The sequence below is a fragment of the Equus asinus genome, chromosome 1 (genome assembly GCF_041296235.1).
Source record: "Equus asinus isolate D_3611 breed Donkey chromosome 1, EquAss-T2T_v2, whole genome shotgun sequence".
Lineage (NCBI taxonomy): Eukaryota > Metazoa > Chordata > Mammalia > Perissodactyla > Equidae > Equus > Equus asinus.
In genome coordinates, this window is record NC_091790.1 from 202,353,917 (window position 1) to 202,379,974 (window position 26,058).

At 48.1% G+C, this 26,058-nt stretch overlaps 2 protein-coding genes across 27 annotated transcripts in view; one reads left to right on the plus strand and one right to left on the minus strand.

Annotated features, from left to right (window-relative positions):
• Positions 1-308: 308 nt before the first annotated feature.
• Positions 309-24,833, minus strand: TMEM176B (transmembrane protein 176B). Of its 22 annotated transcripts, none has more exons than XM_070516058.1 (9): positions 12,491-12,610; positions 11,948-12,109; positions 7,756-7,822; positions 4,804-5,012; positions 2,940-3,050; positions 2,535-2,591; positions 2,086-2,313; positions 1,024-1,143; positions 309-638 (listed from the first exon to the last, which is right to left on the minus strand). In XM_070516058.1, exons 2-9 carry the CDS (start codon positions 12,035-12,037, stop codon positions 546-548), a joined length of 975 nt encoding a protein of 324 aa, XP_070372159.1. In that variant the 5' UTR covers positions 12,038-12,109; positions 12,491-12,610; the 3' UTR covers positions 309-545. The 22 variants fall into 22 exon arrangements, with proteins under 22 accessions (XP_070372159.1, XP_070372139.1, XP_070372148.1 ...); XM_070516038.1 differs by having other exon boundaries at positions 4,804-5,015; XM_070516047.1 differs by lacking the exon at positions 12,491-12,610 and having other exon boundaries at positions 4,804-5,015; positions 7,756-7,819; positions 11,948-12,087.
• Positions 8,240-26,058, plus strand: part of TMEM176A (transmembrane protein 176A) — a 30,941-nt gene continuing 13,122 nt past the window's right edge. Inside the window, exons 1-7 of one of the 5 annotated variants that reach the window (XM_014828988.3) lie at positions 8,240-8,414; positions 9,197-9,383; positions 10,282-10,392; positions 11,539-11,595; positions 11,747-11,962; positions 12,513-12,623; positions 12,993-13,597. In XM_014828988.3, the coding sequence (XP_014684474.1) occupies positions 9,201-9,383; positions 10,282-10,392; positions 11,539-11,595; positions 11,747-11,962; positions 12,513-12,623; positions 12,993-13,034 (720 nt within the window). In that variant the 5' untranslated portion in view covers positions 8,240-8,414; positions 9,197-9,200 and the 3' untranslated portion in view covers positions 13,035-13,597. Of the gene's footprint in view, positions 8,415-9,196; positions 9,384-10,281; positions 10,393-11,538; positions 11,596-11,746; positions 11,963-12,512; positions 12,624-12,766; positions 12,931-12,992; positions 13,598-26,058 lie in introns of those variants that run through there. The other 4 variants (XM_014828987.3, XM_044765773.2, XM_070516165.1 and 1 more) reach the window with 4 other exon arrangements.

Genomic DNA, 26,058 nt, shown 5'->3' on the forward strand with positions numbered 1-26,058 from the left:
ATGATTCACATAGTTCTGTATATTCAAGTCCAGGTTGTAGATGCTTAAAGACAGTCGTAGTAGATTGTCTTTAAAAGATTCTAAGCATATGAGAGATTTTTTCACTTTACATTGAACAGAAGGAAATCATAAAAAGGAGTGTTGCCACTTGGGATATAGAGCAGAACATAATTAAATTTAGTCTCATTGGGACCTTGTTTCCATGTGACAAATCCACTCTCGTCTGATTCCATCCATACCAACACAAAGGCCCTTCACAGAATGCCATGTGTATAAACAGAAGGAGACCACAACCTTTCTGTGCAAAATTATTTTTCATGGTTGTTTATGTTTAATCAGCGTTGGGGAAAATGTGACAATACCTGTTCCTTGAATTGAGGACACTGGAGTGGGAACGGTAGGTGAGGGTGATGGGGAGAGGAGGAGGTGGTGGACAGTGGCCAAAGGAGAGGCAAGTATGAGGGACAGGGCAGCGATGGGCCCGGGGGAGCACCCTGGGCTACTCCACAGGGACATGTGGGGATCCAGGCAGGGTCTTTGGCAGCTCACAGGATGATGGCAGCCGTGGTCTTCTCCTTAGACGGGGAAGGAGGCACTGAATTCTCCCCCAGGAGCTTCTTTTCTGACCCTTCCTCATCCTGAAAAAACAGGGGGAAATCAATTCTTGGGTGGAAAAGGATGGGGCAGAGTTAGCTTCATAGAACTTGAAATCAGGAAGAGGAAAGAAGGGGAAGGAAAAGGTGACCATGGAAGGGGAGCTAGACAAAGATCTAGGACAAAAAAAGAGGGAAAGTGGGAAAATGAGAGTAAAGGAGGGCATGGAGAAGCAGAGGGTGGAAGTTAACCCAGGATGCACTGATTCCTCAGAGAGCAAAGGGAGGAGCCGAGCCCTGGAAAGAAGTTGAGTGAGGTTGAGCATGACTCTGCTAGGCAGTGTGCCTGGCCCCAATGTTTCTCCCTGTTCCCAGAGCCTCACCAACCAACCAGACCCTCTCTTTCCCCAGTGCCCCCCTGACAGCTCACCAGGGGCCGGGAGCTCTGGCCACATAAGCTTTGAAGACCCACACCCAGGGAAGCCAAGGATACAATGACCTGCAGGACACAGACAGCCAGGAGCAGAGCACGAATTCCTAGGAACAAGTTCTGGAGATAAAGGAAGAAAAAAGATACAGTCAGGAGTCCACTCCTCTGAATCTCCTCTTACTACCACCTTATCAGCCCAGCCAGGTATCAGATTCTGTCCAACTAACTACTTCCCACCAAAGCAGATTGCATTTTCCAACTCTTTGGGCAGCCACAGCTTCCACCCCATTTGCTTGCCAGCAAGATGACCTTACCACCAACTATGAAGAGCTGGGGTCTATTTCTCCAGCCCCTAGGATCTGGAAGGGCCTGTGACCACTTTCACCAATAAAATACAGTGGAAGTGACACTATGCCAATTAACGGGGTAGCCGTTAGCTGGCCTGGCAGCTTCCATTTCCTACTTCTTGGAATGCTCTCAGTGGGATGCTCCCTGTTGGAACCTAATTGCTGTGCTATGAGAAGTACAAGCCACATGGTGAAGCCATTGTAGGCCCTCTGGCTGATAGCCCCAGCTGAGCTCCCAGCCATGGATTTCATCATCTTGGACGTCCAGCCCAGATGAGCCCTCAGATGACTTCACCCACCATTGACATCTGAACTGCATGAGAAAACCCAAGTGAGGACTGCCCCTCTGAGCCCAGTCAGCCCACAGAATGTGAGAAATAATAACAAATTGTAGTTTTAAGCCACTACATTTTTAGGGTGGTGTGTTATGCAGCAATAGGTAACTGGAACAGCCACACACCGGGAAAGACAGAGGGTGGCCCACAATATCCTCTCTTAAATGTCTCCTCTTTGCCCCTCATCCCCTTTGATTCAGGGAATCTTCATGTCATGAAGGTCTGAGAAATGTCTTCAGCCTAAGTTAAAACCTCGTGAACAAAAGACCTAGGATGAGGTCCAAGCACAGAGAGCCTACGTGTCTGCCTTCCAGTGCCCTGGTTCCTTGGGAACAAATGGTTCTGATGAGTCCCTAGAAGATTGGACTTTCCATTCTCACCATCAGCATTTGCATGTAGACTTTGCAATAGTCCTTTCTCCAGCTTGAGCCGTAGCTTCTTTGCATCCATCTATACCCAGTGGTTGTGAAGGTAGGGGCTGGGGGATCACACACAGTGTCGATGTAGACGAAGCCATCACTTTGCCAGGTTAAGCTATTCACACAGAAGACAACAGCAGCCACAGCCGTGGCAACGCCAGCCAGGGTGAGCAGACCTGACACCCAGCCCTAAAAGAGAGAAGTTCAGAATGCAGACTCCCTCTGTTGATGGCAAAGCCATGGGGTCCCAGCCTCAAACCTGTCTCCTCTTCTCCAGCTTCCTAGCCCAGGAAAACCTCCCTACCCCTCCAGGAAGGAACCCGGGATATTGGGAACCAAAGGAGAGGAGACAGGAAACTAGAGCAGAAAGACTGAGACATAGGAGGGGGCAGAGGATGCCCAAGACTCACTGAAAGCTTGCCCCGGTGCTTCTCATGGACAATGGTCCCAGCTCCTGCTGTAATAGCCTGGGAAGAGAAGACACCAGAAAAGACCTCCAATTTACTCTCCTGAGATGATCTCCATCACCCTTCCCCCAATAGCTCCCAGAACAACTAATTGGAGCAGGATCCCAGGGACAGGCAAAGAAACCTGGCATATGGACAGGACTCCATTACAATTGCCCCTTGCCGTAAAGAGGAAAATGGAGAGTGAAAGGGTTTTGCCAGGCCCCTAAGGCAGCTTCCTCATGGCAAAGGGCATTTGGACTCCGGGTCTTGGGTCTCTTCCCCACATGCCTGACCCAGATCCAAAGGAACTTTCTCCTTGCTCAATGGCTTGCCTCCCACTGAGCTCACAGCCCCTTCCTTACTCACCACAGACCCTGCCCATAAGGCGCAGCCTGAGGCACGCAGCTCGGTCCAGGGTCCAAAGTAGAGAAACGCTCCAAGCGCACAGCTTACAGCCCCCAGCAATATCTGGGTCACCTGCAAGACAGAGCCAGACTCCTTCCCACAAAGCCCACAAGCCTCAGGAGCAGCCACCCAGCTCCCACCTAGGTGGCTTTCCTCTCCTTCTCCTCTGCCTTGACCTCTCTGCAGCTCTGATTCTGGAAGGTTCTGTTCCCTTACCATCCATGAAGCAGCATGTCCTATTCTTCCCCATCCCTCTGACATGCCAGGCTTTTAGCCTTCATCACTTTTTCCTAAACACCACACTTTTGTCATCCCACCTGATGGTTCTCACTTTTTTCTCCTTATTCTCCCTTGGGAATCACATCATCTTATCCATGATGGGTGAAAAAGACCCCCTCCAAGAAAAGACTGTGGTTAGCTGACAGCCTACAGTGGTCAGCTCCTTCAAGGGCCCCTCGTCTTTCAAGCCAAGGGCACACTCTGGGGACGGCTGCCCAGCCAATGGCTAAGCAAGGCAGTGTACAACGGCCATTTCCACCCAACGTGGAACTCCTGGAAGGGCAGTCTTTGCTCCAGAGCTCCCCACTGGGCTGGCAGAGACCTTGTCAGGCCTACATCATGGTCTAATGTCTCCCCCTGCCCATTTCTGCTCCCTCCCTTTTCGTTTCCTAGTTCTTACACCCCAATAACCTTTTGCACACCTAACTCCAACTCAGCATCTACTTCCTGGAGAATCCGACTATCACAGCCTCTTGGACATCACCGCCTGCATGTCCTGCTAGCATCTCAGATTCATCACACCCAAATTCCACACCCCACCCACACCTCCAACGTCTGCCTTCCCCTGACTTCCAGGGCTCCAATCTCCTGGTCAGCCACACTCCAAACCTCAGCATGTTCTTGGGCTCCTCTCCTCCCTTGTATCCCAAACCCTTTCACTCCCAAGTCACCGAGACCCTATCCACAAAGGATTTGGACTCCTCCCTTTCCTCGTCATTTCTGCTGTGACCACACAGGCGCAGACCCTTGTACTTCTTCCTTGGACACCTTCTAGCTGTGAGGCAGCCTAAAGCCCAGGTTCCTGCTTAGAATCCATCCACAGCCTTCCCACTATGGAAGCTGACTCAGGACAGACTCCTCACCCCATCATTCAAGGCTCTCGGCAATATAGCCCTGGGCTGCATTTCCAGGCTAATCAGCCATGAATCCCATTCTCTTTACTCTGATAGAACTTGCCCTGTGCTTTCTGGCTTCTTTGCCCTTGTTCCTGCCACTCTCTTAACCTAGAATTCCGTTGCTTCTATCTGTCTAAACCCACTCTTTCTCTACTAAAGGTCTGGCTCAGATGCCAACTCCTGCAGGATGCCGCCCTGCCTCCAAGGACATCACCTAATCTGCCTTTAATTCTAGGCATTTGTGTAGTTGCCTGATCCCTTCTGATGCATGCTGAGCCCCTTTAGGTTGCAGCCCAGGGATCCTTTGAGCAGTTTTCCCTGAGGTGCCTAGCCTACTGCCTTGCATCTGCAGGCCCTCAGTGCATGTGGGTTCCATTAATCTGAATCAACAGCCCCCAGGGATTCTTCCACCCATCCCCACCTCTGGCCGGCACTGCCCCACTGCACCATCCATCCAAGCAGTCCAGCCTTCTCGTTCATCCAAACTTCTGTGGGGAACCTTCCAAAACCTTCTTTTCCCAAACAAGACGGGATATAAATAGTGAGTTCTCATTGGGATTCAACCCATTCTCCTTTTTGCATCCTACTGAGGAAGGAGAGTGTCCTCCTCTGTGGCACCTCACTAACCAGCCTCTCCAGCCCACTCTTACCCCTAGTGCCAGCTGCCCATAGCTTTTCCTGGCCTTGGAAGGGCCACTGTCCCGAGGGCGAGAAAAGAGCTCCTTCAGGGAACCTCCAGCTTTTAGCAGTTGTGCCAAAGCCGATTCCTGGTGGATGTGGATGTTGATGTGGGTGGGCTGCGGCAGCGTGGAGGCCACATCGACTCCATTCAGAGTCACCATGTTTTGGGTCATCGTGCCTGCTGGGGAGAAGACGTACAGAAGTGAGGTCTGGGAACGAGGTAAGGCAAAAAGGAACACATCACATGAGTGAAAGGAGAGAAAACAGTCTCCTTGTCAAGTTCTAAAGGGCCTTCCAGTGTAGGTATCAATGTCATGGTGACCTTAATCTGGGGTGCAAAGCCAAATCGGCTCTAGAGTCTTTTACCACATATATTCTTGGACCTCTCCCCAAAACTATCTGATAAAGTTTCTCCGGGTCTCAGGTTGGACAAAGAAAGGAATCTGAATTATTTCAGTGACTTAGTATACATATTTACACATAATACTCTCATACGGTGAAAAAGTTCAAACAATACGAAAGGGTATACCTTTAAAACCCTCTCTCCTAGCTTTCTCTCCAACCACCTAGTTGCCCTCCAAATGGAAACTAATATCATCATTCTCTTACATATCCTACAATGATATTTCCTCCCCCAGTTTTCCCACAAACACACTGTTCTGCACAATGACTTGTTCACAGAACCACATTTAAAAATAATCCTGCATCAGTCCATAAAATGCTTCCTCACTCATTTGTGTAGTTACGGAGTATGCCACTGTATGAATGCATCATAATTTTTTTAAGCAGTCTCATATGGATAGACACCTATTTTTTTCTTACAAACAACATGGAGTTTGCAGGTCAGTGGAAAGGCGCATGTGTGTTTTGATGGATCTTGCCGTCGTGGAGCGACCTCCATGCAATTCACAGGCAGGAGGAAGGTCGCAGCTTACCCACAGCCCCTCCCCATGGCCAGCAGAAGGTATCAGCAAACTTTTTAATCTCTTTCAAATGCATATCAGGAAAATTACATTCCAATGTAGATTTTAATCAATTTTAGGCAATAAAATGCTCCCTTTTCAGTGTATATCTCAACAAGTTTGGGCAAATTTGTACATTTGTGCAACCACAACTGGAGTCAAGATACAGAACATCTCTATGTTGCAAAAACCTCCCTAAGGTTCCTCCCAGAATAAATCCCCAACACCTGCACCAGGCAACCGCTGATCTGCCGTCTGTGGCTCTTCCAGGAGAGGTTCAGTTCCTGGTTCTCTTATTATGAGTGAGGTTGGTCATCTTTTCATATGCTGAATGGCCATTTTCGGTTCTTCTTTTATGAGCTCTCTGTTCATAGCCTACATCCTTCTTGTTTACTTTGTTTCATTTTGGTCTTTACGGGAGTTCTTTGTGTATTTGAAAAATTATCATCTGTGACTCGAGCTCCAAATATTTCTTTACAATTTGTGATGTATTTTTTGACTTTGCTTGAGTTTTTATATAATCCGAGTTTTCGATCTTTTTTACGATTTCTAGGTTTTACATCCTACTTAAAAAGGACTTTCCCATTTCAAGATTATAAAATAATTCTTCGTGTTTTCTTCAAAGTGGTTTTATGCTTTCAGTTCACATTTAAATGTAGATCCCTCTAGAATTTCTCTTGGAAATTGGAAGATATGAATCCAAGTTAGGTTGGGTTTTTATTTTTATTTTTTTTTCCCAGATGGTTTACTTCTGGAGGGCATGTTCTGTTTGTGGAATATATCATCTTTCTCCCACTGATTTGAAATGCTCCACTGAGCAAAAGCAAAATTCCCGTAGGAATTCCGGTTTATTCTACTCTTTATATTCTGCCCATTGGTGTGTCTGATGGGTCATGCACCACAATTTTAATTATGAGTATACATTTAATATTTAGTTGAGCTATTTCATGTTATTTTTTTCTTTCATGGCCATTTTTGCTCACTTACTTCTGTGTATGCACTTTAGAATCAACCTGCCTAGCTTCAATAGAAATTCTCTGTAGGTAACTCTAATGGGCCTCCTACTTAATTACCATCATTTAAATCATAATATTATTAATAACAATTCTAATAACACCAGCAAAAATAGCAATCCTAAAGTCTCCCCATCTGTATTCTATGTACTTTTCAAAGTGGTTTCACTCTCTCACCTACCTGGCCTCCTTTGAGGCATAAATGACAGGTGTTTGACAATTCTGCAGATGCACAAGGAGGCTCAGACTTGTTCACAGACACACACAAGGAAGTCCAGCTCAGATTCCACCCAGATCTTCCCTTGGGGCCCAGGAGTTCAGCATCATGTTGCAGCCCTGAATGTACCTTGCAGCTCCCTCTGAGCCCCCTGGGTACCACCACTCTCCTCACCCGACTCCCACCCCCAGATCAGCCTAGCCCCCTGCTCTTCCACTGAAGCAGGCCAGCCCCATGAAGATTCCCCTCCCACACCACCGTGACTCCAGGCTGTGGGGCTCTTCCCTGCTGCTCTGGACACTCTTCTCTGCCCAGCTCCTCCCAGTGCCGCTGGAGCTGAGGACAGAGGACCAAGATCCCTGCTATGCCCTGGGCCCTCCACCCTCAGGCTTCACTCCAGAGGACCTCTCACCACCAAATCACCTGAACCTGAACTTCAGCTACCCCATGCAGAATAAAGGCCTGAGGCACCACTGAGGGTGAGGGAGAGCCAGGCTGATGGGGCCAGACACATGCCTCCCCAGCCATTTTCCTAGGGTCACATCCTCTGTCTATAACACCCATCCCTCCTAAGCAAGGCCTATGGGAACCAGGAATGGGGGAGAAGGCATCCCATGAGACAGGATGGAGGCTTTGGGGACTGGTCTTGGAGACTCCCCAAGAGAGAGAGGGGTCCTGCGGTGAGAGTCTCCTGGGAAGGGGCCCCGGAGCTGTGATAGCCCTGCTTACCTGCTGTCTTCTGGCAGCCACAGAGCAGAGCAGGCCTGGGAGGAGCCGACCTAGAGCTGAGGACCTGCTGGTGGGTGGGAGGGACGAGAGCTGAAGGAAGGAGGGGAGGGAGAAGGGCCTGCCCTTCAGCATCACATCCCAGAAAATAGCTGAGGCAGAGGGGCCCCTCTAGGGGGTTCAGTCTTGAGCAGATAATCAGGTTGGCTGGAGATGGCAGAACACGCTCACACACACACACACACACACACACTCACACACTGGTGCCTACTCAGACAACACACACACTGGGCACACATACAGCACAGGCAAATCTTTGTTCAGAAAGCCCCTACCCAGGTGGTGGTTGGGGACACGACAGCCTCATGGGGTTTCCCAGGGCTGGTCAGCTCCGAGGTCTCCCAGGCTACCCACCTGGCCCCCAAGCTCTCCAGCACCAGAGCCCAGTGATCCTCCGGCGGCTGGAAAACCCCAGAGGGGCCCCTTTGCCCAGCTGAGTTCTGGGAAGCTTCATGCTGAAGTCCCAACCAGTCTGGCCTCCATCCTTCCCTTTCTGGCGCTCCACCAACACCCTCCTGCTTCTGCACAGCCCTCAGCTCCAGCTCAGACCCTCCCGGCCCTCCCTGCTCACACACTCAGCCACAGATCCCTGAAGAGAGCAGGTGAGGCAGGCCCACAGCCCAGGTGGCCCTTTCTCAGAGACCTTTCTCACAGCCCCCCTCCCCAAGGGGTTCGCTTTCCTGCCCCCTCACAGGTCTCTGCAACCTCGCCCCTCAGGACTTGCTGGGGAGGGAGTGGGGGAGGGATCCACCACCCTGTGGAAGATGTGACTAGGGAAGGTGGCAAGAACAGAGGCCAAGTGCATCCCTGTCTGATGGCAAGTCAGTCTGGCCTGTGACCCCCCCTTCACCCACAGCTCGGTCCTTTCTTGGGGGCGGTGGCAGCTTGAACAGGCAGTGTGGGGCTGAGTGGCCGTTGGTGGAGAGGGAGATATTTAGGGGCTGAGGGGTGTCCCCAGGCCCAGCTGGGGAGCAGCTGCTGCAATAGAAGCCCAGCAGGCAGCTGGGACTTGGGTTCTGTCGGTGGCCTGAGGGCTCTGGAGGAGAAGAGACCTGGAGAAGAGCCAGGGTGGGGGCCACGATGGCAGGAGCCGGCTGAGAACAGAGGGTGGAAAGGGGAGGAATACAGGGTACTGCTTGGTCCAGACCCCAAGGCCCTGGGAGGAGGGTGGGGGGACACAGCAGATGTGGCGTGAAGGGGGAGGTTCCAGAGGGCTCAGCGGTCACCACAGCCCCAGCAGAGTCAGGCTGTCCTGACATGACAGCCCTTGAGAGGGAGGACCTGCCGTGCCGCTCTGTGACTAGGGGCCTCCACCAGTCCTGAACTCCAGTGAAAACCTTCTGCCAACTTTTTCTCCATGACACTCCCATCCTCCCTCCCCCAGACAGATGTCCACAGGCATGGGGATGGTAGACGGTGGTGTCGTGGCCCCTGGGGGCCCCCAGCCCACCTGCATCGACGTGCACATCCACCAGGAGTCAGCTCTGGGCAAGCTCCTGCTGAGCGGGTGCTCCCTGCTGCGGCCCTCCTCCCAGACCCTGGGCAGCAGGCGGCTGCTGGTGGCCTCCTGGGTGAGTAGGGCTGCCCACCTCGTGGGGCCCAAGGGGGCATCAGGCTCTCTGCATCAGGAAAGGGAAGACCCATCCTCTTGCTGAGCACACTCTCCACCAGCCTCTCTGAATAGGACACTGAGCCAGTTTTATCTTGTTACTAGAAATCAAGTTCTCCTGTGTTCTGTCTCTGGCTTCTTTCCTCACAGACCAGCCTTTTCAATAAAAGCTCTAGTAGGAAGGGTAGGCTGTGGGCTAAAGGGGTGCAAAGGACCCACTGACCATTTAAAGTCCTAGCTGGTGGAACCCTGAGTCCATCCCCTCTACACCAGCATAGGCTGACTTGTCTTCCCCTCCCCTCTCCTCCACTCCCCTCCCCTCCCCTCTCCTCTCCTCCTCTCCTTCCCCTCCCCTCCCCTCTCCTTTCCTCCACCTTCCCCCTTCCTCTCTTCTCCTCTCCTCCCCTCCTCTCCCCTCCCCTCCTCCTCCTCTCCTTCCCCTCCCTTCTCCTCTCCTCTCCCCTCCCCTCCCCCCTCCTCTCCTCCTCTCCTTCCCCTCCCTTCTCCTCTCCTCTCCCCTCCCCTCCCCCTCCTCTCCTCCTCTCCTTCCCCTCCCCTCCCCTCTCCTCTCCTCTCCCCTCCCCCCTCCTCTCCTCCTCTCCTTCCCCTCCCCTCCCTTCTCCTCTACCTTCCCCCTTCCTCTCTTCTCCTCTCCTCCTCTCCCCTTTCCTCTCCTCCCCTCTCTTCACCTCTCCTCTCCCTCCTTCTTTCTCTCTCCTCTCTCTCTTTCTCTTTCCTGGGTTCTAACTGTTAATACTTGAAGTGGCAGGTCCTCAAAGCTACCGCAAGTCTTGGGGGCAGAGGGTTGCTCCTAGGCCCAGGAAGCTGGGAGCCGGATTCTGAAGTTCTTCATCTTTCAGGCGGTGCAGATCGTGCTGGGGGTGTTGAGTGGGGTCCTAGGAGGATTCCTCCATTTCTTCTACTACTCCCCTGTGTGGAACTCGGGAGCTGCCATCTGGACAGGCGTGGTGGTGAGTGCAGCCGGAGGATGGTTGATGGGCCCGGGAAGGGGCAGGTGGACCTGCTGTCAGAGGTCATAGACTGTCGCCATCAACACCCTCGCCATCCACATGGTGCTGTACAGTGTCAGCAATCAAAAAGACCCTGAGTCATCAAGGCCGATTCCCTATCTCTACAGATGAGAAAATAGCTTAGGGAAGTGGTGGTCTGTCTAAAGCCGCCCAGTCAGCTCTCCCGCTCCCTGCCCAGGGCCTCTCCCACCAGGCTGGCCACCTCTCCCCATCTTCGACAGCAAATATCAACTAAGGATCTAGGACCAAGCTCCTCTCCAGAGGCTTGCACTGAGATGTGGGAGGCAGAATGTGCTGGAGAGTGTGTACCCTACAAGGAAGGGCCACTTGCTGCTCGTTCACTGCCCTCTGCAGGTCCTGCACATGGTGGGAATCCAGTGGGTATCACTGAACGACAGTGGTTAATGTCACCAGATGGGCTGTGCAATCCGCAATAAGAGCTTGGTGGGGAGGTCATGGCAGGATTGAGGGGTCATTTAGCATACCCACACTCACAGAATAACAGCAAAACACACTATTTATTGAGAGGGGCCAAAAGTAATCATCCTCAGCCACCCAATGGCAAAAAAACACTCGGATTAGTAAGAGAATTGCCAAATGGTATTCGGAGCCATCTGTCCACCGGGATATACCGGACCTCCTGCTCTGTAAGCCCAGCCAGGTGGGCTGCTGAGCACTGTTAGGACAGTGCCTAGACCTGAGGCAGCTCGGAGACCCATCCTGTCCTGAGAGCTTCTCCAACAACCTAGACTTCCACCCGCCATCTGGAACTTTCATAAAGCACCTGGCATTGCTTACAAAGAAAGGGAGGGAGAGCTCACACCTGGCTAGACCAGAAGCACTTTTCCAAGTCGCTAAAACAGAAGGTCCTGTAGCCTCAGGAGTTTGGTTCAGGCCTCAACTCCTTCACTGTTACCTTACTACAAACAGCAAAGCTTAGCTCAGAGCCTTGGGTCCACATAGAGTGTTCTGGGGAAGGGCCAGCGATGCTGGGCTCTATATGCTGCAGTTACAGAGGGAAACAGAAGTGGCAGCTGGAGGGGCTGCCTTTCCTGTGCTGACCCTCCGTCTTGAATCTCTCCCCAGGCTGTGCTGGCTGGAACCATTGCCTTCATTTATGAGAAACGAGGTGGCTTTTACTTGGTGAGTTTGGGGTGAGCAGGGGTTGACACGAGGCCCAAGCCTTCTGCCCCATCACACGCCAGTTCCACTGGGCCTCCCAGTCTTTTCACGGGGCTGGGCTCCAGGAGACACTGAATCACCACGGTCTCTCTCTGCCTCCTCTCCTCACCAGGCCCAGCTGAGGACCCTGCTCGCCCTTGCAGCTTTCTCCACAGCCACTGCTGCCGTTGTCATTGGGGCTTGTAATTTCTATGAGTATCACTTTGAGTCTGAGGATATCTGTGATATCTCTCCCTCGGGAAGCTGGCCCACCTCGGCCCCCCACACTCCAAGTCCAGAAGAAGTCAGAAGGCTGCACCTATGCCTCTCCTACCTGAACATGCTGAAGGTGGGTGTGCAGGGTGGCGGCAGCAGGCGGTGGGCAGGGAGATTCCAGACAGTGGACAAGAGAAAGGCTGTCCATCAAAAAGAGTGTCACCTATTCTGCCCCAAACTTGACTGCTGTCACCACAGATGTGGCATTGAACAAAACAGACTAGAGGGAAACACAAACATTGAAACAACAGGAAATGAGGCAATATTGCAAGTGTGCGAAGTGCTGCAAAGGTGTTAAATGTGTGTTCTCCCTTGATTCTCTCAAGTGTTGGGGTTGTCGGGAACCAGATCATAGCCCAAGCCTGCCACTGTTCCGATGAGGTTGCTGAGGTCCGATAAGAGAGGTCCCTGGCTGCCTCTGCACACTAGACGCGTTGACTGCTGCGACCCCCCCCGCCCCCCCCGCCCCGTCCATGCAGAGCTCCTTCCTCAGCCCCCTCCAGAAGCTACAGACTTAGGGATGAAGGCGTGGAGAGTGACACTGTGTCGGGGATGAGCGTAGGGACAGAGCACAGATGGCAACAGTCACTCTGGTACTTACAGCTTTACTCCTCTGTCCCCAGGCCCTGTTCATAAGCATCCGGGCCATGCTGTTGGGTGTCTGGGTCCTGCTGCTTCTGGCATCTCTGGCCCCTCTTTGCCTGTACTGCTGGAGAAGACTCCGACCTAAGGAGGTGAGTCCTTAACATACACGTCTATATGTTTGGGGCAGCAGGGCTGTCCAGAGGAGAGGAATGGAGAGTGGATGGTTTGGGGAGGAGAAAAGAGCCCATTACAATGAGTCTCAAGAGGCATCATGCCTGTCTTTCTACCCCAGTGGTGGCCCAGCCCAGAGAGCCCCTATCCCTGACCAGGTGGCCCCCAGGCCAAAGATCCCAGGATGCCAGGGAAGTCCATATCCATTGTGGGACCCTGGGGCTCTTTGCATCAGGTACTGTGAGGCTGATATTGAATCTGGTTGACTCCAGAACTAAGCTGCCCTAGAGGAGAGAATTTGGGCTTTCTCTCCCCATCGGGCTGTCTCGCCCCTCCTCCTCCCTTAGAAAAGAGACCAGAAGAAACTGCTGGGAGGGAATGAGATCTAGCCTTGCCTCTCTTGAGGACTCAGGCCTGGAGCTGCTTCTGGACTGAGCATGACTGCATCTGACTCCTGGAAGAAGAACTCGACCGGGGAAAAGCCCCAGTTATCTGTCCCCCACAGTCACAGCCATGGCCACTGCCCTGCCCCACCAACCATCATAGAGGCTCCTGCCATTTCTTGCCCACATTCACCCTTCTGACCTGCTTCATGTCCCCTCTTGAGCAGCGATGATAATAAACTCTCATGTCGTTGCTCCCAGCTTCTTGCTTAGTTATTCCAGGGAATTCCTCTCGGCTGAGGGAGGCAGCGGAGAATGAGCCACTAGCAGACCTACAATGCTCTTCCCACTCCCAACCTCCCCTCTGGGTCTAGAGTTGCTGCCCCTGAAAATAGACTTTCTTTGAGGGTGGTCCTGGGTCTGTAGGTCCTGGGTACGAAGGATGAGGGGAGCTGAGACTCTGAGCCCTGCCCTCTACAATTCAGATTTAAGAGGGTGAATGCTTGGCAATTTGAGAAATGGATTTTTTATTTTGACTGTGTGGAAATATTAAAAAGTAAATAACATAACACCAAGATGCAATCATTTTGGAAATCATTTTTTTAAAGGTAGGACATCCAACAATATGGTGAAATAGAAACCCTGAATAATTGTCCCATGAAAAAAACATCTAAAACTTCTGGATAAAATACGAATCAGACATTTTTTAATTCATGGCTAACCTGAATAGGCCATAATAGAAGTAGGAGCATGAATTCAGAGAGCTGAGTCTTGAAACCAGTATCTACCTGTTTCAGAGTCCCACAGCCACCTACACATCCTGTGGTCCACTAGAAGGACCCACGGATTAGCATACAGTTGTACTCATGGCTGAGTTTTATTAGAGCAAAAGGATGTACAGCAGTATCAACAAGGGAAAAAAGACATGTTAGGTGGACTCTGGAGGAATCCAGATGCAGGCTCCCTACATTCTCCCCCTGGTGACAGGCCACACAGTAACACGTATGCAGCGTTTCTGCCCAGGAAAGCCCAATTAAGATTCAGAGGCCAGAGTTTTTATTGGGGCCTGGACACACAGACACTCTGCCTGCACAACTACTGCAATTCAAGATTCCCAGAAGAAAAGCAGATGTCCACCTGAAATCACACAGTTTGTGCAGGGTAGGCAAGCAGACACAATGGAGTTCAGTGCTCCAGGCACGCAAAACAACCTTATCAGCATAGGAACATTCCAAAAGCCAAATTCCAAGAAGACAACGAAGGGCCAGCCCTGCAAGCAGGACTTGTAAGGAGCAGCCCTCTGTGTTACCTCTCTCCTGCACACTGCCTTAGTGGCGTCTGCCAAAACTCTCGTAACCCAAAACTGCACTTGATAACTGTGTTGAAGACAGTCAACAAATCCTAGAGCCGCTAGTAAATTGGGGAGTCAAAGTGAAGAACCCTGTATAAATCTGCAATTTCATGGGGCAATCGGAAAAGAAATCTACCTCGTCTAAGGATATGACAAGCAGACTCTTGGAGAAAGGAGTGAAATGAAGACTCATGAAGATAAGCTGACTCTAACACAGACTTACGGATTGAATTCCTACTGCTTAGGTGATCCAGAAATCCAGAGAAAAGAATTTAAAGTCCTCGAGATGGTAGTGACCCTAGACCCCTGTCAGAAACAAAGGCTGGAGAAATTCACCCTCACCTAGGCCTCAAATAATTCCTAAAAGCACTGTTTCACAGTATGAAAAGAAAACCTGAAATTCAGCATAAATTACAAATATCAAATCAGGAGCACAAATCCTTCAGTTATGGCCACTTTTAGATATAGGATATAAAATTAGCATGTTTAACATATTTAAAGATATAAAAAAGGGAGTTAAAGTATTGGCAAAAAGAAGAGATTATCAAAAAATGATCAAGCAGATTTTTTAAAATCCCAGAGAGAACTTCTAGAAATGAGAATTATAGTAATTAGAATCAAAACTCCAGTAAACAGATTAGAAATAGCTGCAGAGAGAAGTAGTAAGCTAGAAGATAGGTATGAAGAAATTACCTGGAATGCAACTCAGACAGAAAAAAGGGCTGGAAAGTAAAGAGAGATTTAAGAGACATTTAGATCTGACGTGTCTAGGCAGAATTCCAAGAGGAAGAAGTAGAGAGAATGAGAGAAAAGAAATATTCAGACACAATGACTGAGAAATTTTGTGAATTAATAAAACACAAGATTCTCAGAGAGAGGAAGTGCAACAAGTACAAATTAGAATAAATAAAAAGAAATCTTCATCTAAACACATCACAGTAAAATTTCAGGAAACAAAGAGAATGTCTTAAAATCAGTCAAATGTCATTAACTAAAAAGAAATGACAATATTACATCACTCTCTTCCTGGCAAGGAATGATTAATTAAAGGGTTATAAGATCCTTGCATTGTTCAAAAAGACGCAAAGATGTTGATTAAATTTAGTCTGTCAGCTTATTCATTTATGTGTTCATTCAATTAATACCTAATTTAAATATTTAAATTTAAGTGTTTTAGTAAAAGTTCACCTGTAATTATTAAAAGAATAGAAATAACCATAAAACTTTAAATTTCAATTGGAGAAAACCGTAGAATGAGAAAAAATTCAATCAACGCAAAATAAGAACAGAGAAGAGATAAAAAGAAACATTTCAAAAAGTGAGAAAAATGGCAAGCCAAAAAATAGAAGATGACTGTAAATTAAGTTATATGAGTAATTCCAATAAATGCAAATGGACAAAATAGTCCACTTAAAATACAAAGATAGACTGCACTTTTATAAAATTCATCCATATTCTATTTACAAGAAACACATCTAAAACAAGGATACAGAAAGATTGACAGTAAGAGGATGGGAAGAAAAAGATACAATAATTAAATTGGTACAACTCTATTAAAATCAGACTTTAAAGCAAAGAGCATTCCTAGAGATAAAGAGACCACTTGCGGCCAACCTAGCGTCATTCTCTTCTTCCTTCTCCCATTTTATTCATTCCTTCCTGGAATCAGGACCCCACACTTGCAGCTGGATGAGCCATCTGGTGGCCAGAAGGGTAACAGCCACTGGCTGGAGGTGGTGCAAGAGGAAGACCCAAGGAGCCTGGGCCTTCAATAGCATAACTGAATCTGCCGAACCAGTCTTGGATTGCTTACCTTTGAATGTATTTATATGAGAAAAATTAATTCCTTGCTGATTTTTTAAAAAGAAAAAGAATTTTTTTTAACATTTACAATAACAATGAAACTATAAGTTACCTAGGAATAAATCTAGATACTCAAGACATTAATAAAATCATAGAACATTATTGAAAAATGTTTATGAATACCTAAATAAATGGAAATACATACACTATGTCCATAGAAGGAAGGACTCAGTTTTGTAAAGATGGCGTCTCCCTCCAAATTGATGCATGAATCCAATGTCATTCCAATCAAAATCTCAACAGAGTTTTCTCAGTACTTGATTAGCCAGTTCTCAAATTGATACAGATCAGAAGATCAAGAACAGCAAAGACAATTTTGCTGTCGCCTGAAACCCAGATAATGAGTTGGACAAAGCAAGCATTCAGACCACATGGTGCCCCAGTTGGCAGAGCTGTACCAGAGACAACAGGGAGAGTGAAGCAGGAAGGGTGCTCTGAAGGAGCTCTGAACTGGCAGTCAGAAGACCTGAGCACAAATCTCAGCACTGACACTTGATAGCTCCTCAACATTGGGGCGGCTACAAATACCTCCTGAGCAATAGTCTTTTCACTTGTAAATTGTGGACAATTATATAAAAAACCCATGGCTAGCGTGAGGATAGAATGCTAAATATAACAGTGTCTAAAAATTGGACACCTCAAGGTACAAATAAGTCAAACAAATGTGGATCATGGATGACAGAATTTGGGAGAACAGAAAGTACTCACCAATCCCCAAATCCTCTCTGCTTCTTCCTTCAAATGAAGTAAAACAGAATCTCCATGGGGCTGGCCCCGTGGCCGAGTGGTTAAGTTCGCGCACTTCGCTGTAGGCGGCCCAGTGTTTCATTGGTTCGAATCCTGGGCGCGGACATGGCACTGCTCATCAAACCACGCTGAGGCAGCGCCCCACATGCCACAACTAGAAGGATCCACAACGAAGAATATACAACTATGTACCCGGGGGGCTTTGGGGAGAAAAAGGAAACAAATTTTAAAAATCTAAAAAAAAAAAAAAAAACAGAATCTCCAGATGGGAATATTATCCCCTCCTTCAATCTTCCAGAAGAGCATTCGAGAAACTAGAGCCATAGGGGGCTGAACCGTGCAGACACAGTAGAAGGTATGGCTTCGATGCATAGGGATGGCAATGGGGTGCCCTTCAGCAGAGACTAGTATTCTTCCCCAATTTTCGTTCTTCCTTTATTCCTTTGTAATAGGCCACCTGGATATTAACTGGGCATACAACGTCTCAGAATGCAGACTAGATTTCCCAACCTCCTTTGCTGCAAAGTATGATCAAGTGACTAAATTCTAGACAATGTGATTCAGAGGAAATGTTGTGTGCACCTGCTGGGCCGCACCCTTTAAGATAGAGGTTGTATCCCTTGCCCACTATGCTCTCTTTTATGATGCTTGGAATGCAGGTGTGACAGCTGGACCTAGAGCAAGCCATCTTAGACCATGAGGTATTTGGGAATGGAGTCCATTTTTGGAGAATAATAGCACAGGAAAAGTGTGACCGCTGGCGTAACATACTAACCCTCGGTGCCTGCCTAGACGTTTGTGTAAGAAAGAAACTTGGATTATTTTACATATTCTGCTACTTACAGCCAGACATTATTCTAATGAATACATTTTTACCTCAAAAAGAATGATGGCTAAGCCTGTCCAGTCAGCACATTGTGGATAAAATCCATCATTTAAAGAATGAATATCTCCCAGAGCAGAGGCTGGAAAACATAACGTGATTACAGCTAATTGGAAAGTGTTTATATATTTTTAAAGAAGAAGGATTTTGGGGGGCAACATGGATAAAATGAGAGTCAGAGGAGAAAAATTGGGGTTTGATCAACCAGCATTAGGCCAATAAGAGAGACGCTCAGGTTCTCAACTTACTTGAATTGTCTGGACCCTGTACCTGTCCCCTCCATATCCTACCGCTTGGATACACTGAGGACATTTCTATCACCCCACACAGAAGTGTTCTGCTTTGGTCTATTCTAGTCCAGTGAGTGGGAGGTCTTCCATGGTGACCCACTGACCATATTCCTTCTGGCCCACAGCACGGCCCTGCCAGCTGCCTCAAATATAGCGAGTTCCACATTTCCCTAGACTTGCTCATGACTCTGCACTGACTTTCTCCAGAAAGCGTTCTTATAACTTTCAGGAAAGCAGGATCCAGTCCATGATCTTCACCTAAGATTGTCAGTCTTGACCTGACACCCCTAGCTTTGTACTTGCTCCTCAGTCCTTCAAAATCAAGGAATGTATTACTTATATCCACATATCTCAAAACTGAAAAGAAAAGCAGGGAGAGGAATAACACGAAAGTAAGGGTAGCAGTTTCCTCCTAGCAGGGATGAATGGGGAGGGGAAAGGATGTGTCTAGAGAGAACTGCATAGAGATCTATAGTAGTGCTCACATTTCCTTCTTAACCTAGATAGTGGACATATTATTATCATTATTATTAAAACTGCACATATACATTTTATACCTTCTTCTGTATGAATGATATAATCACAATGAAAAATACACACGAGGACTCCTTATGCTTGAGTTACTTCAAAGTTACAAAAACAATGACTAGCGCAAAAGTTATTAATTATATCAGTTAATATAAAGCTAATCAGCAATAACCAAATGGACCTTTTTTCTTCAGCATGCCCAACCTGGAAAAGGATCGAAAGCCTGAAAGGCCAATGAGAGACAGCTGCCTGCTCAGGGGTCAGGGGTCCTCAGAGGTGGTGGGAGTGACAGTCAGAGTAAGGCTAACCACACTCCCAAAAAAAACACTCTATCTGTCAGGGCCCAGGCAGAAAACAGATGACACACTCAAAGTGGGTCATTTGGGAAGTGTTTGATAAAGGGACTATTTACCAAGATGCCAACAAAGTGTAGGAAACTGTAAGTGACAGTGCCATACCAGAGTTGGTAACCAAGATGAGTCAGGGAGGATACCATTACCCCTAGGCCCAAAAGATGAGGAAAAAGAGCAATTACTGTGTTAAGACAGAGACAGAGAAAGCTGACGAAGATGGTGGTTGATCTGAGCTGTCATCTTCCCAGAGAAACACAGCCAGCCTGAGATGATCTTGCAGTGAGGAATCCTGGGGAATAAATACTCTACTACCCGCCTCTGATCTCTTGCTAGTGTTCCCCATTTGCCTTTCCCCGAAGGAAGTCATACATCATGAGAGCCTAATGATGTGATCCATATGAGACACCCCTTCACGGCACAGAGAAGGCTAGAGAAAGGTGGAAAGAACATCTGGAGAGGCAAATGAAAGATATCTGGAACAATTACTTTGTGTGTGAAGAAGTATGGTTGCAAACTCCCCAAATTTGATGAAAGACAGAAACCTACAGACCCAAGGAACTCAATGAACCCTAAACAGAACTAATTCAAAGAATTATAAGCCCAGACATATCATAATCAAACCACTAAAGACAAAGAAAAAATCTTGAAAACAGCCAAACAAAAATGACCCCACTACCTATATAGAAGAGTGATCCAAATTACTGCAGTTTTTCCTCAGACACCATGATGGCCAGAGGAAGTGACACAACATCTTTTTTTAATTGTTAAGTATGGGCACAATATTGTACAGCAACATTTTAGTGTGACTACAAAAGGGGGAGCACAAGGGACATTATTGGGGGAGACAGTACTGCTCTTTATCCTGATCATGGTGTTGGTTACACAAATCTATATGTGTATTAAAACTCACAGAACTGAACACAGAATAAAAGAAGGTCAGTCTTACTATAATGATAAAGATATAATCACAAGGAGATAAATTTGAGTTTATTTGTCTATCTCTATCTCATCATCTCAGAGTCATTTCCAGATGTGTATCTTCATTTTGCCCATCAAAACAGGAACCTCTAGCCTGTGGCTTTAGCTGTATTTTCAAATAAACAAATTGCTTTTGAATTTTATTTAAAACAAAAGTCAGGGGTGGCTCTGACATCCGATTTTCTACAGAAGAGAAAACCAAAGATCTAGCATTCTCTGAGGAGGTTAGGGAGGAGGGGGGGTGGCCCAAGGGAGACAGAAACTGAGGAGGAGCTGTGGGCTGGGCTTGTGAAGGGGTCAGGCAGAGGGAAGTGGTTTTCTCAGAAACTCAGATCAGCCAGATGCAATAAACAAAGGAGGCTGCCAGATTCTGACAGTAAAAGACTACTTCTGAGCAGAAGGTCAAACTGAGTTGACATTCGTTTATCTTAATGAAGAATGGAAAGAATTTACAACCAGTCGGGCCATAAAAGGACTGATTTAGAAACACTGTAGAAGAGAAATTCATACCATCTTTAGCTTGAGAAAGAAAGTAATTCACCAGGATCTTTATTTAAGTTTCACCCTGAAAATCTTTCTTATGACAATATGTCTTTTAAACTTCATGATTAATGAGTTCAAAAACAGAAGAATTTAAACTCAAATGCCTGGTTCCATATCAGAATTCCTCCTTACAAGCCATCCAGATGAGATTAACCTCGCCACCTTGTGGCTACAAAAAGTTTTCTTCAGAAGAAACTAGAAAAGAAAAAATTAATTTTTTCACACAATTCTTTGAAAATTATTAATGAATTATTGAGCAAATATATTCTAATATCTCCCAGGTGGCAGGCACAGTAGGTAATGGAAATGCACCTGGGAACAGGTGGGACAGCCCCCTGCCTTGTCTAACCCAGGTGACATTGAGGAGTAAGGGGCCAAGAAATCATGACATCTTCCCCTCCTCTACCAGGCACGCCCCATGCCACCCGCTCTACTTGAGCCAGTTGGTCAGAATCAGGCCATTACACCGCCAAAACCCCAGAGTTAGAGGGCAGGTGGGGGTTTCCTACTACACCACTGTCTCCAGCCAGTTTTCTCCCTGTCCCACCTCATCTGCTCCAGGGACACACAATTCAGGAACCAGATATCCCAGTTCAGAGCTGGAGTCAGCCCCTGTCACAGCCCACCCGGCCTGAGCATCCACAGAGATGGTAGCTCAGTGCTGCCCCAACCCTGGCCCAGTGAGCCACAGGTCTGCCGATCCAATGGGAAGACCTTCCACAGTCACAAGAATAGTGGGAAACAATCTTCGGAAAAGCTCTTCTCAGAAACTTGGGCTCCATGGTGGAAGGACCCGAGGAGTGGCCTCCCCCTCCCCGACCTCGCCAAGTCTGCGGTCACAGAGGAATCTGCCTGCCCCTAAGAGGAAGCAGGGTGACCCAAGATCCAAAGTAGAACGCCCTGAGAGCTCAGCTCCCAGCCCCCAGCACGATCTGATCACCTTCAGCACAAAAGACAAGAAGGATTTTTTAAAATGGGACACGAAAAGCACCAGCCATAAACGCAAGGACTGATAAATCCAAGTGTGTTCAAGTTAGAAACTTCTGACCCTCAAAAAATGAATAAAGAAAATGAAAAGATAAGTCATATAACATGATGAAATACTTATTGACAGATATAATTAACAAAGAGCCAGTATCCAGAATGTGTTAAGTTGAACCATTTGAAACTGCCATTTTTTGTAGGTCAAATACCAGCAATTTCATATGGTTTAATCTAGTATAAAGAATTCTTACAAATCTTTAAGGCAGACAACCCGAGAGAAAAATTGGCCAAAGATTTGAGCAGACACTCTACATAAGAGGAACTCCAAATGACGAGTATGCATAGCAAACGTCCTCAACCTCATCAGTATTCTGGTAAAGGTAAATTAAAGCCACAATCAGATAACACAAACTAATCGGCCATATTTGGCAAAAAGTTAAAAGTCTGACAATAACAAGTCTTGTGAGGATGTGGAGGATTGAACACTCTCATCCACGGCTGACAGGAAGGTAAACTGGTACAACCACTTTGAAAAATATGCATGAACTAGTAAAACCGAGATATATGGCTTACGGCTCCACCATTGCATTCCAAGGCACACACTCAGGTACACATAGTCAGCAGCTCATATGTCCAAAAAGGTGTATAGAAGCATTGTTCATAATATCCCCAAACTGGAAACAAGCCTGGGATCCATCCTCAGCAGAACAGATGTATTAATTGTTACAAACTCCCAGAGTAGAAAACTACCTAGCAATGAACAACCCATAACTACCTGAAACTGAGCAAAATATGCAAGACACCCAAAATGCCTTCAGTAAGATTCTATTTATATAAAATTCAGAACAGGCAAAAACAATCTATATCCTTTAGGGCTGCATACATAGATGGCAAAACACCAGTCTAGACAAAAGCAAAGAAGGGATTTGCACGAGAATCATTCTGTGGGTCACCTGTAGAGGGAAGGAGAAAGGGAGAGGGCATCATTCAGGGACTGCGGCTGCTCCTGGGACAATGAGCTGTTTCTTGATTTACAGGTGCATAAATTTGCTTTATGATTAATCATACAACCATATTTACATGTTTAATGTTCACCTGCGTAAATGTTATATTTTACAATTAAAAAGAAAAAGAAGTCAAAATTCTGCCAAGTTCAAAGATCTTTAGACAAATCTTAAGGACAACAGGAACGCAAATGTCATTGAAGTGGTGTAGTGGCCTGGGTAGAAGTTTACAGATCATAATCTGACTTGAAAACTCGAAATGATAGGTCCCAGATCTAACAGGGAAAGCTCAATGACCACCTCCTTTAAGTTATAAAGTCCCTATTTTGGACTATAAACAGGGCTCAGGGTGTCCCATTACAGTGACAGACATGGACGCAGACACATCCCAACCAGGTACTTTAGTTAAGAAGTCTCAGCAAGTTGGAAACGCATTCCCCAAAATTGGGAACCACAACGTAAAGTCGAGTAGTACTTTCAAGAAGAAGAAAATAAAACCAACATCAAGGATGCCCTTAGTTCCTGGAACATTTGAAGCCAGAAATAGTGGGAAACGCAGTAAAAGAAGCTGAGGCTAGACATAAGGACTGAACGAAATGGAGAAATACAACAGCAGTTAGAAACGCTCCCCAGAGTATGGCCTCCCATTCCTTTGCTGAACTCATAAAATGTCATGTGGTTTGGAGGCCCGGCAACAGATTATAGGAATTTAGAAGGGTGGTGCTCCCTCTGTTCATCACAGCCTTACTCACAATAGCCAAGACTTGGCAGCAACCTAGGTGCCCATCAAGGGATGAATGGATAAAGAAGATGCATATATACACGATGGAATACTACTCAGCCACAAGAAATGATGAAATCCTGCCATTTGTGATAACATAGATGGACCTTGAGGATATTATGCTAAGTGAAATAAGTCAGAGGGAGAAAGTCAATTACCATATGCTCTCACTCATAAGTGGAAGATAAAAACAATGATAAACATATAGCAACAGAGATTGGATTGGTGGTTACCAGAGAAGAAGGGGTTAGGGTGAAGGGGGTGATTAAGCACATGTGTGGTAACGGATTTTAAATAGTCTTTGGGTGGTGAACATGATGTAATCTACACAGAATTCGAAATATATTACGATGTACATCTGAAAGTTATATAATGTTATAATCCAATGTTACTGCGATGATAAAAAAAAAAAATTTTAAAGAAGGGTAGTGCTATCCCCAGTGGCTTGAGGGATATATCTCTGTCCCCGCCAGGTAGGGAAAGTCAGTCAGTCGGTAGCATAGCGCCTACCAGGGCACACATTCAACTTTTGCCAAATTAATCTGAAACCATGAGAACCGGAAGGTTTCCAACTCCCCGAAGCCGCGCTACGGAGACACGAGGTGGCGCTGTTAGCAGCACGGGGTGGGAAGGCGGGGCTTACGGCTCGAGAGCGGCCATATCCTCGTAGCCAATGGACAATCTGCCTGCCGCTCACTCCCTAACAACCAATGAGGAGGGAGTTGTGCTGCGGCTGACTGAGAGGACACGCCTCGGCGCGCGGTGAGCCTTGAACTCCGATTTGGGGACGGCCGGGGTCGCTAGGCTGGCGGAGGTGGGGCCCCGCACTCCGAGGCTGTCCCCGCCGGGTGCCCCGACCCCCGCCACCCGCGGCACCCCACTGGACAGCACCCACAAGAGCTGCTCCTCCTCCCCCTCCCCTTCCTGGTGCGCCGGGGCTTAGGCGGGAGGAGGGACGGGCCCCCTGCACTGCCGGGCTGTATTTGCAGTCACGCCGAGCCCACCTCGCCGGGGGGACTTGCCGCATCACTGGCTACAGCCCTTTCTCAAATGGGCGCCACGTCCTCGCGCGGGAAGCCCCCAACCAACACATACGCTGCGTGCTCTTTGTAGCTGCCTGACCTCCCCAACCAGACTGTGAACCCTGACGTCAGGACTGGCGCAGGTGTGTCTGCGTCTCCCCGCAGGTCTTACCTGAGGATGTCCCGGGGAACGGGCCTCTTCAGACATTGCCCAGCAGCTCCCAGCTCCCAGGGCAACGCCGGTTCCCTTTGCCTGTTCAGAATAGGCGGCTTTCCCCTGGGAAGGAAAACTGCGGGATCGCCGTGGCACAGAGTTCTTCCGGGACTCCAGATTCTTCAGATTAGTCTTGCCCATGGTTCTGGGCAAGATGTTTCCCGCCTGAAGGCACTGGATTGAGTCGGCCTGAAGCCCGTAGGTTGAATTTGGGCGCTCAGAATAGAAGATGTGGAAACCAATTAGGTTCTCCCCTAGAGACTTGATTTATGAGCCTCCTTCCTAACAGAGCATGTGGCAGACCTGAAGTCAAAAATGAGAGAGAGGAACTTAAAGTTAACTCTTTAGTCTGCGGTAGAAGGTACTCAACAACAACAGAAACTAGTTCCAGCTTTCTTAGGGTTTCAGAGGAGAACCAGGGCTCTGCTGGGAAGGCCTGGATGAGAACACCAAGAGAAGCCTGGAAGTGAGCGCCTGTCAGGGCCCTGTGACTCTGTCGGGCCAGGACCAGGAGTGGGTCCAGACCTCCCTACTTGCCTCTGTGCCTCTTCTGGTTGAAAAAGATGAAGCCAAGAGGAAGGAAGTGCGGTGTCCTCATGGATGTGAGCACATTCCGTCCTCCGTGCTCAGATTCAGAGACCTAGAGCTGGTCTGTGGCCAGGAAATCGGGATTCCTGAATGTGCTGGATGTTTTTCTTGCCCCTCCGGATGTACTTTCCACCCTTCTCGCCTGCCCTATGCCCTGGCAGGCTGGCCTCTGTGGACCACAGTCAAAGGCTCCCTTGTGCCGTGGCCTGGCGTTGGGTTCAGCCTATAGGTGACACTGGCAGGTGAATGAGATCCAGGTATTTAGTCCCATGGCTTCCTCTGTGCCTGACCCCACTTTGGCATACCAGCGTCCTTCTACCAAAGGCGACAGATCTTGTCAGATGGCTCTGTCCTCTGCATCTACCCCGGTTCTAGTGGCCGTTCCCTCCCCTTGTCCCTTCAGGTCTACCAATGAAAATGGCTTCCTACTGCTGCTGGCCTCAGGGTGCCCCACCATCCCTTGATGATTTCCCCTAACCCTGCCTCACCTTTGTCGGTAGTCCCTTCTTTAAAGTCTCTTCATTCCCCCTGTGAGTGCCGTCTGTTTCCTGACAGGACCCTAATTGACACGCTGAGTTTTCTTTACTTCAATTTTCCTCTCCTTGGACCCTGGAGTCAACCTCATTCACTCTACCAACATGGTATCTGTAATATGCTGGTTATGAGCTCAGCACCAGCGATGCAGAGACGAGAGACGGAGGTCACAGTCAATGACCATCCCAGATGATGTGGGTTACGCTGGAGGTCAGTGCCAGGTGGGGCATAGCTTGGGGAGGGAAATGGTTGAGGGGGCATCACAGAGTCAAAGGCAACGAGGTGAAGATGGGGACGGGGTGGAAATGCTCCAAGCAGAGGGCAGTGTACAGAGACATCAGAGGGAGCCACAGGGGGGCTGGGCACT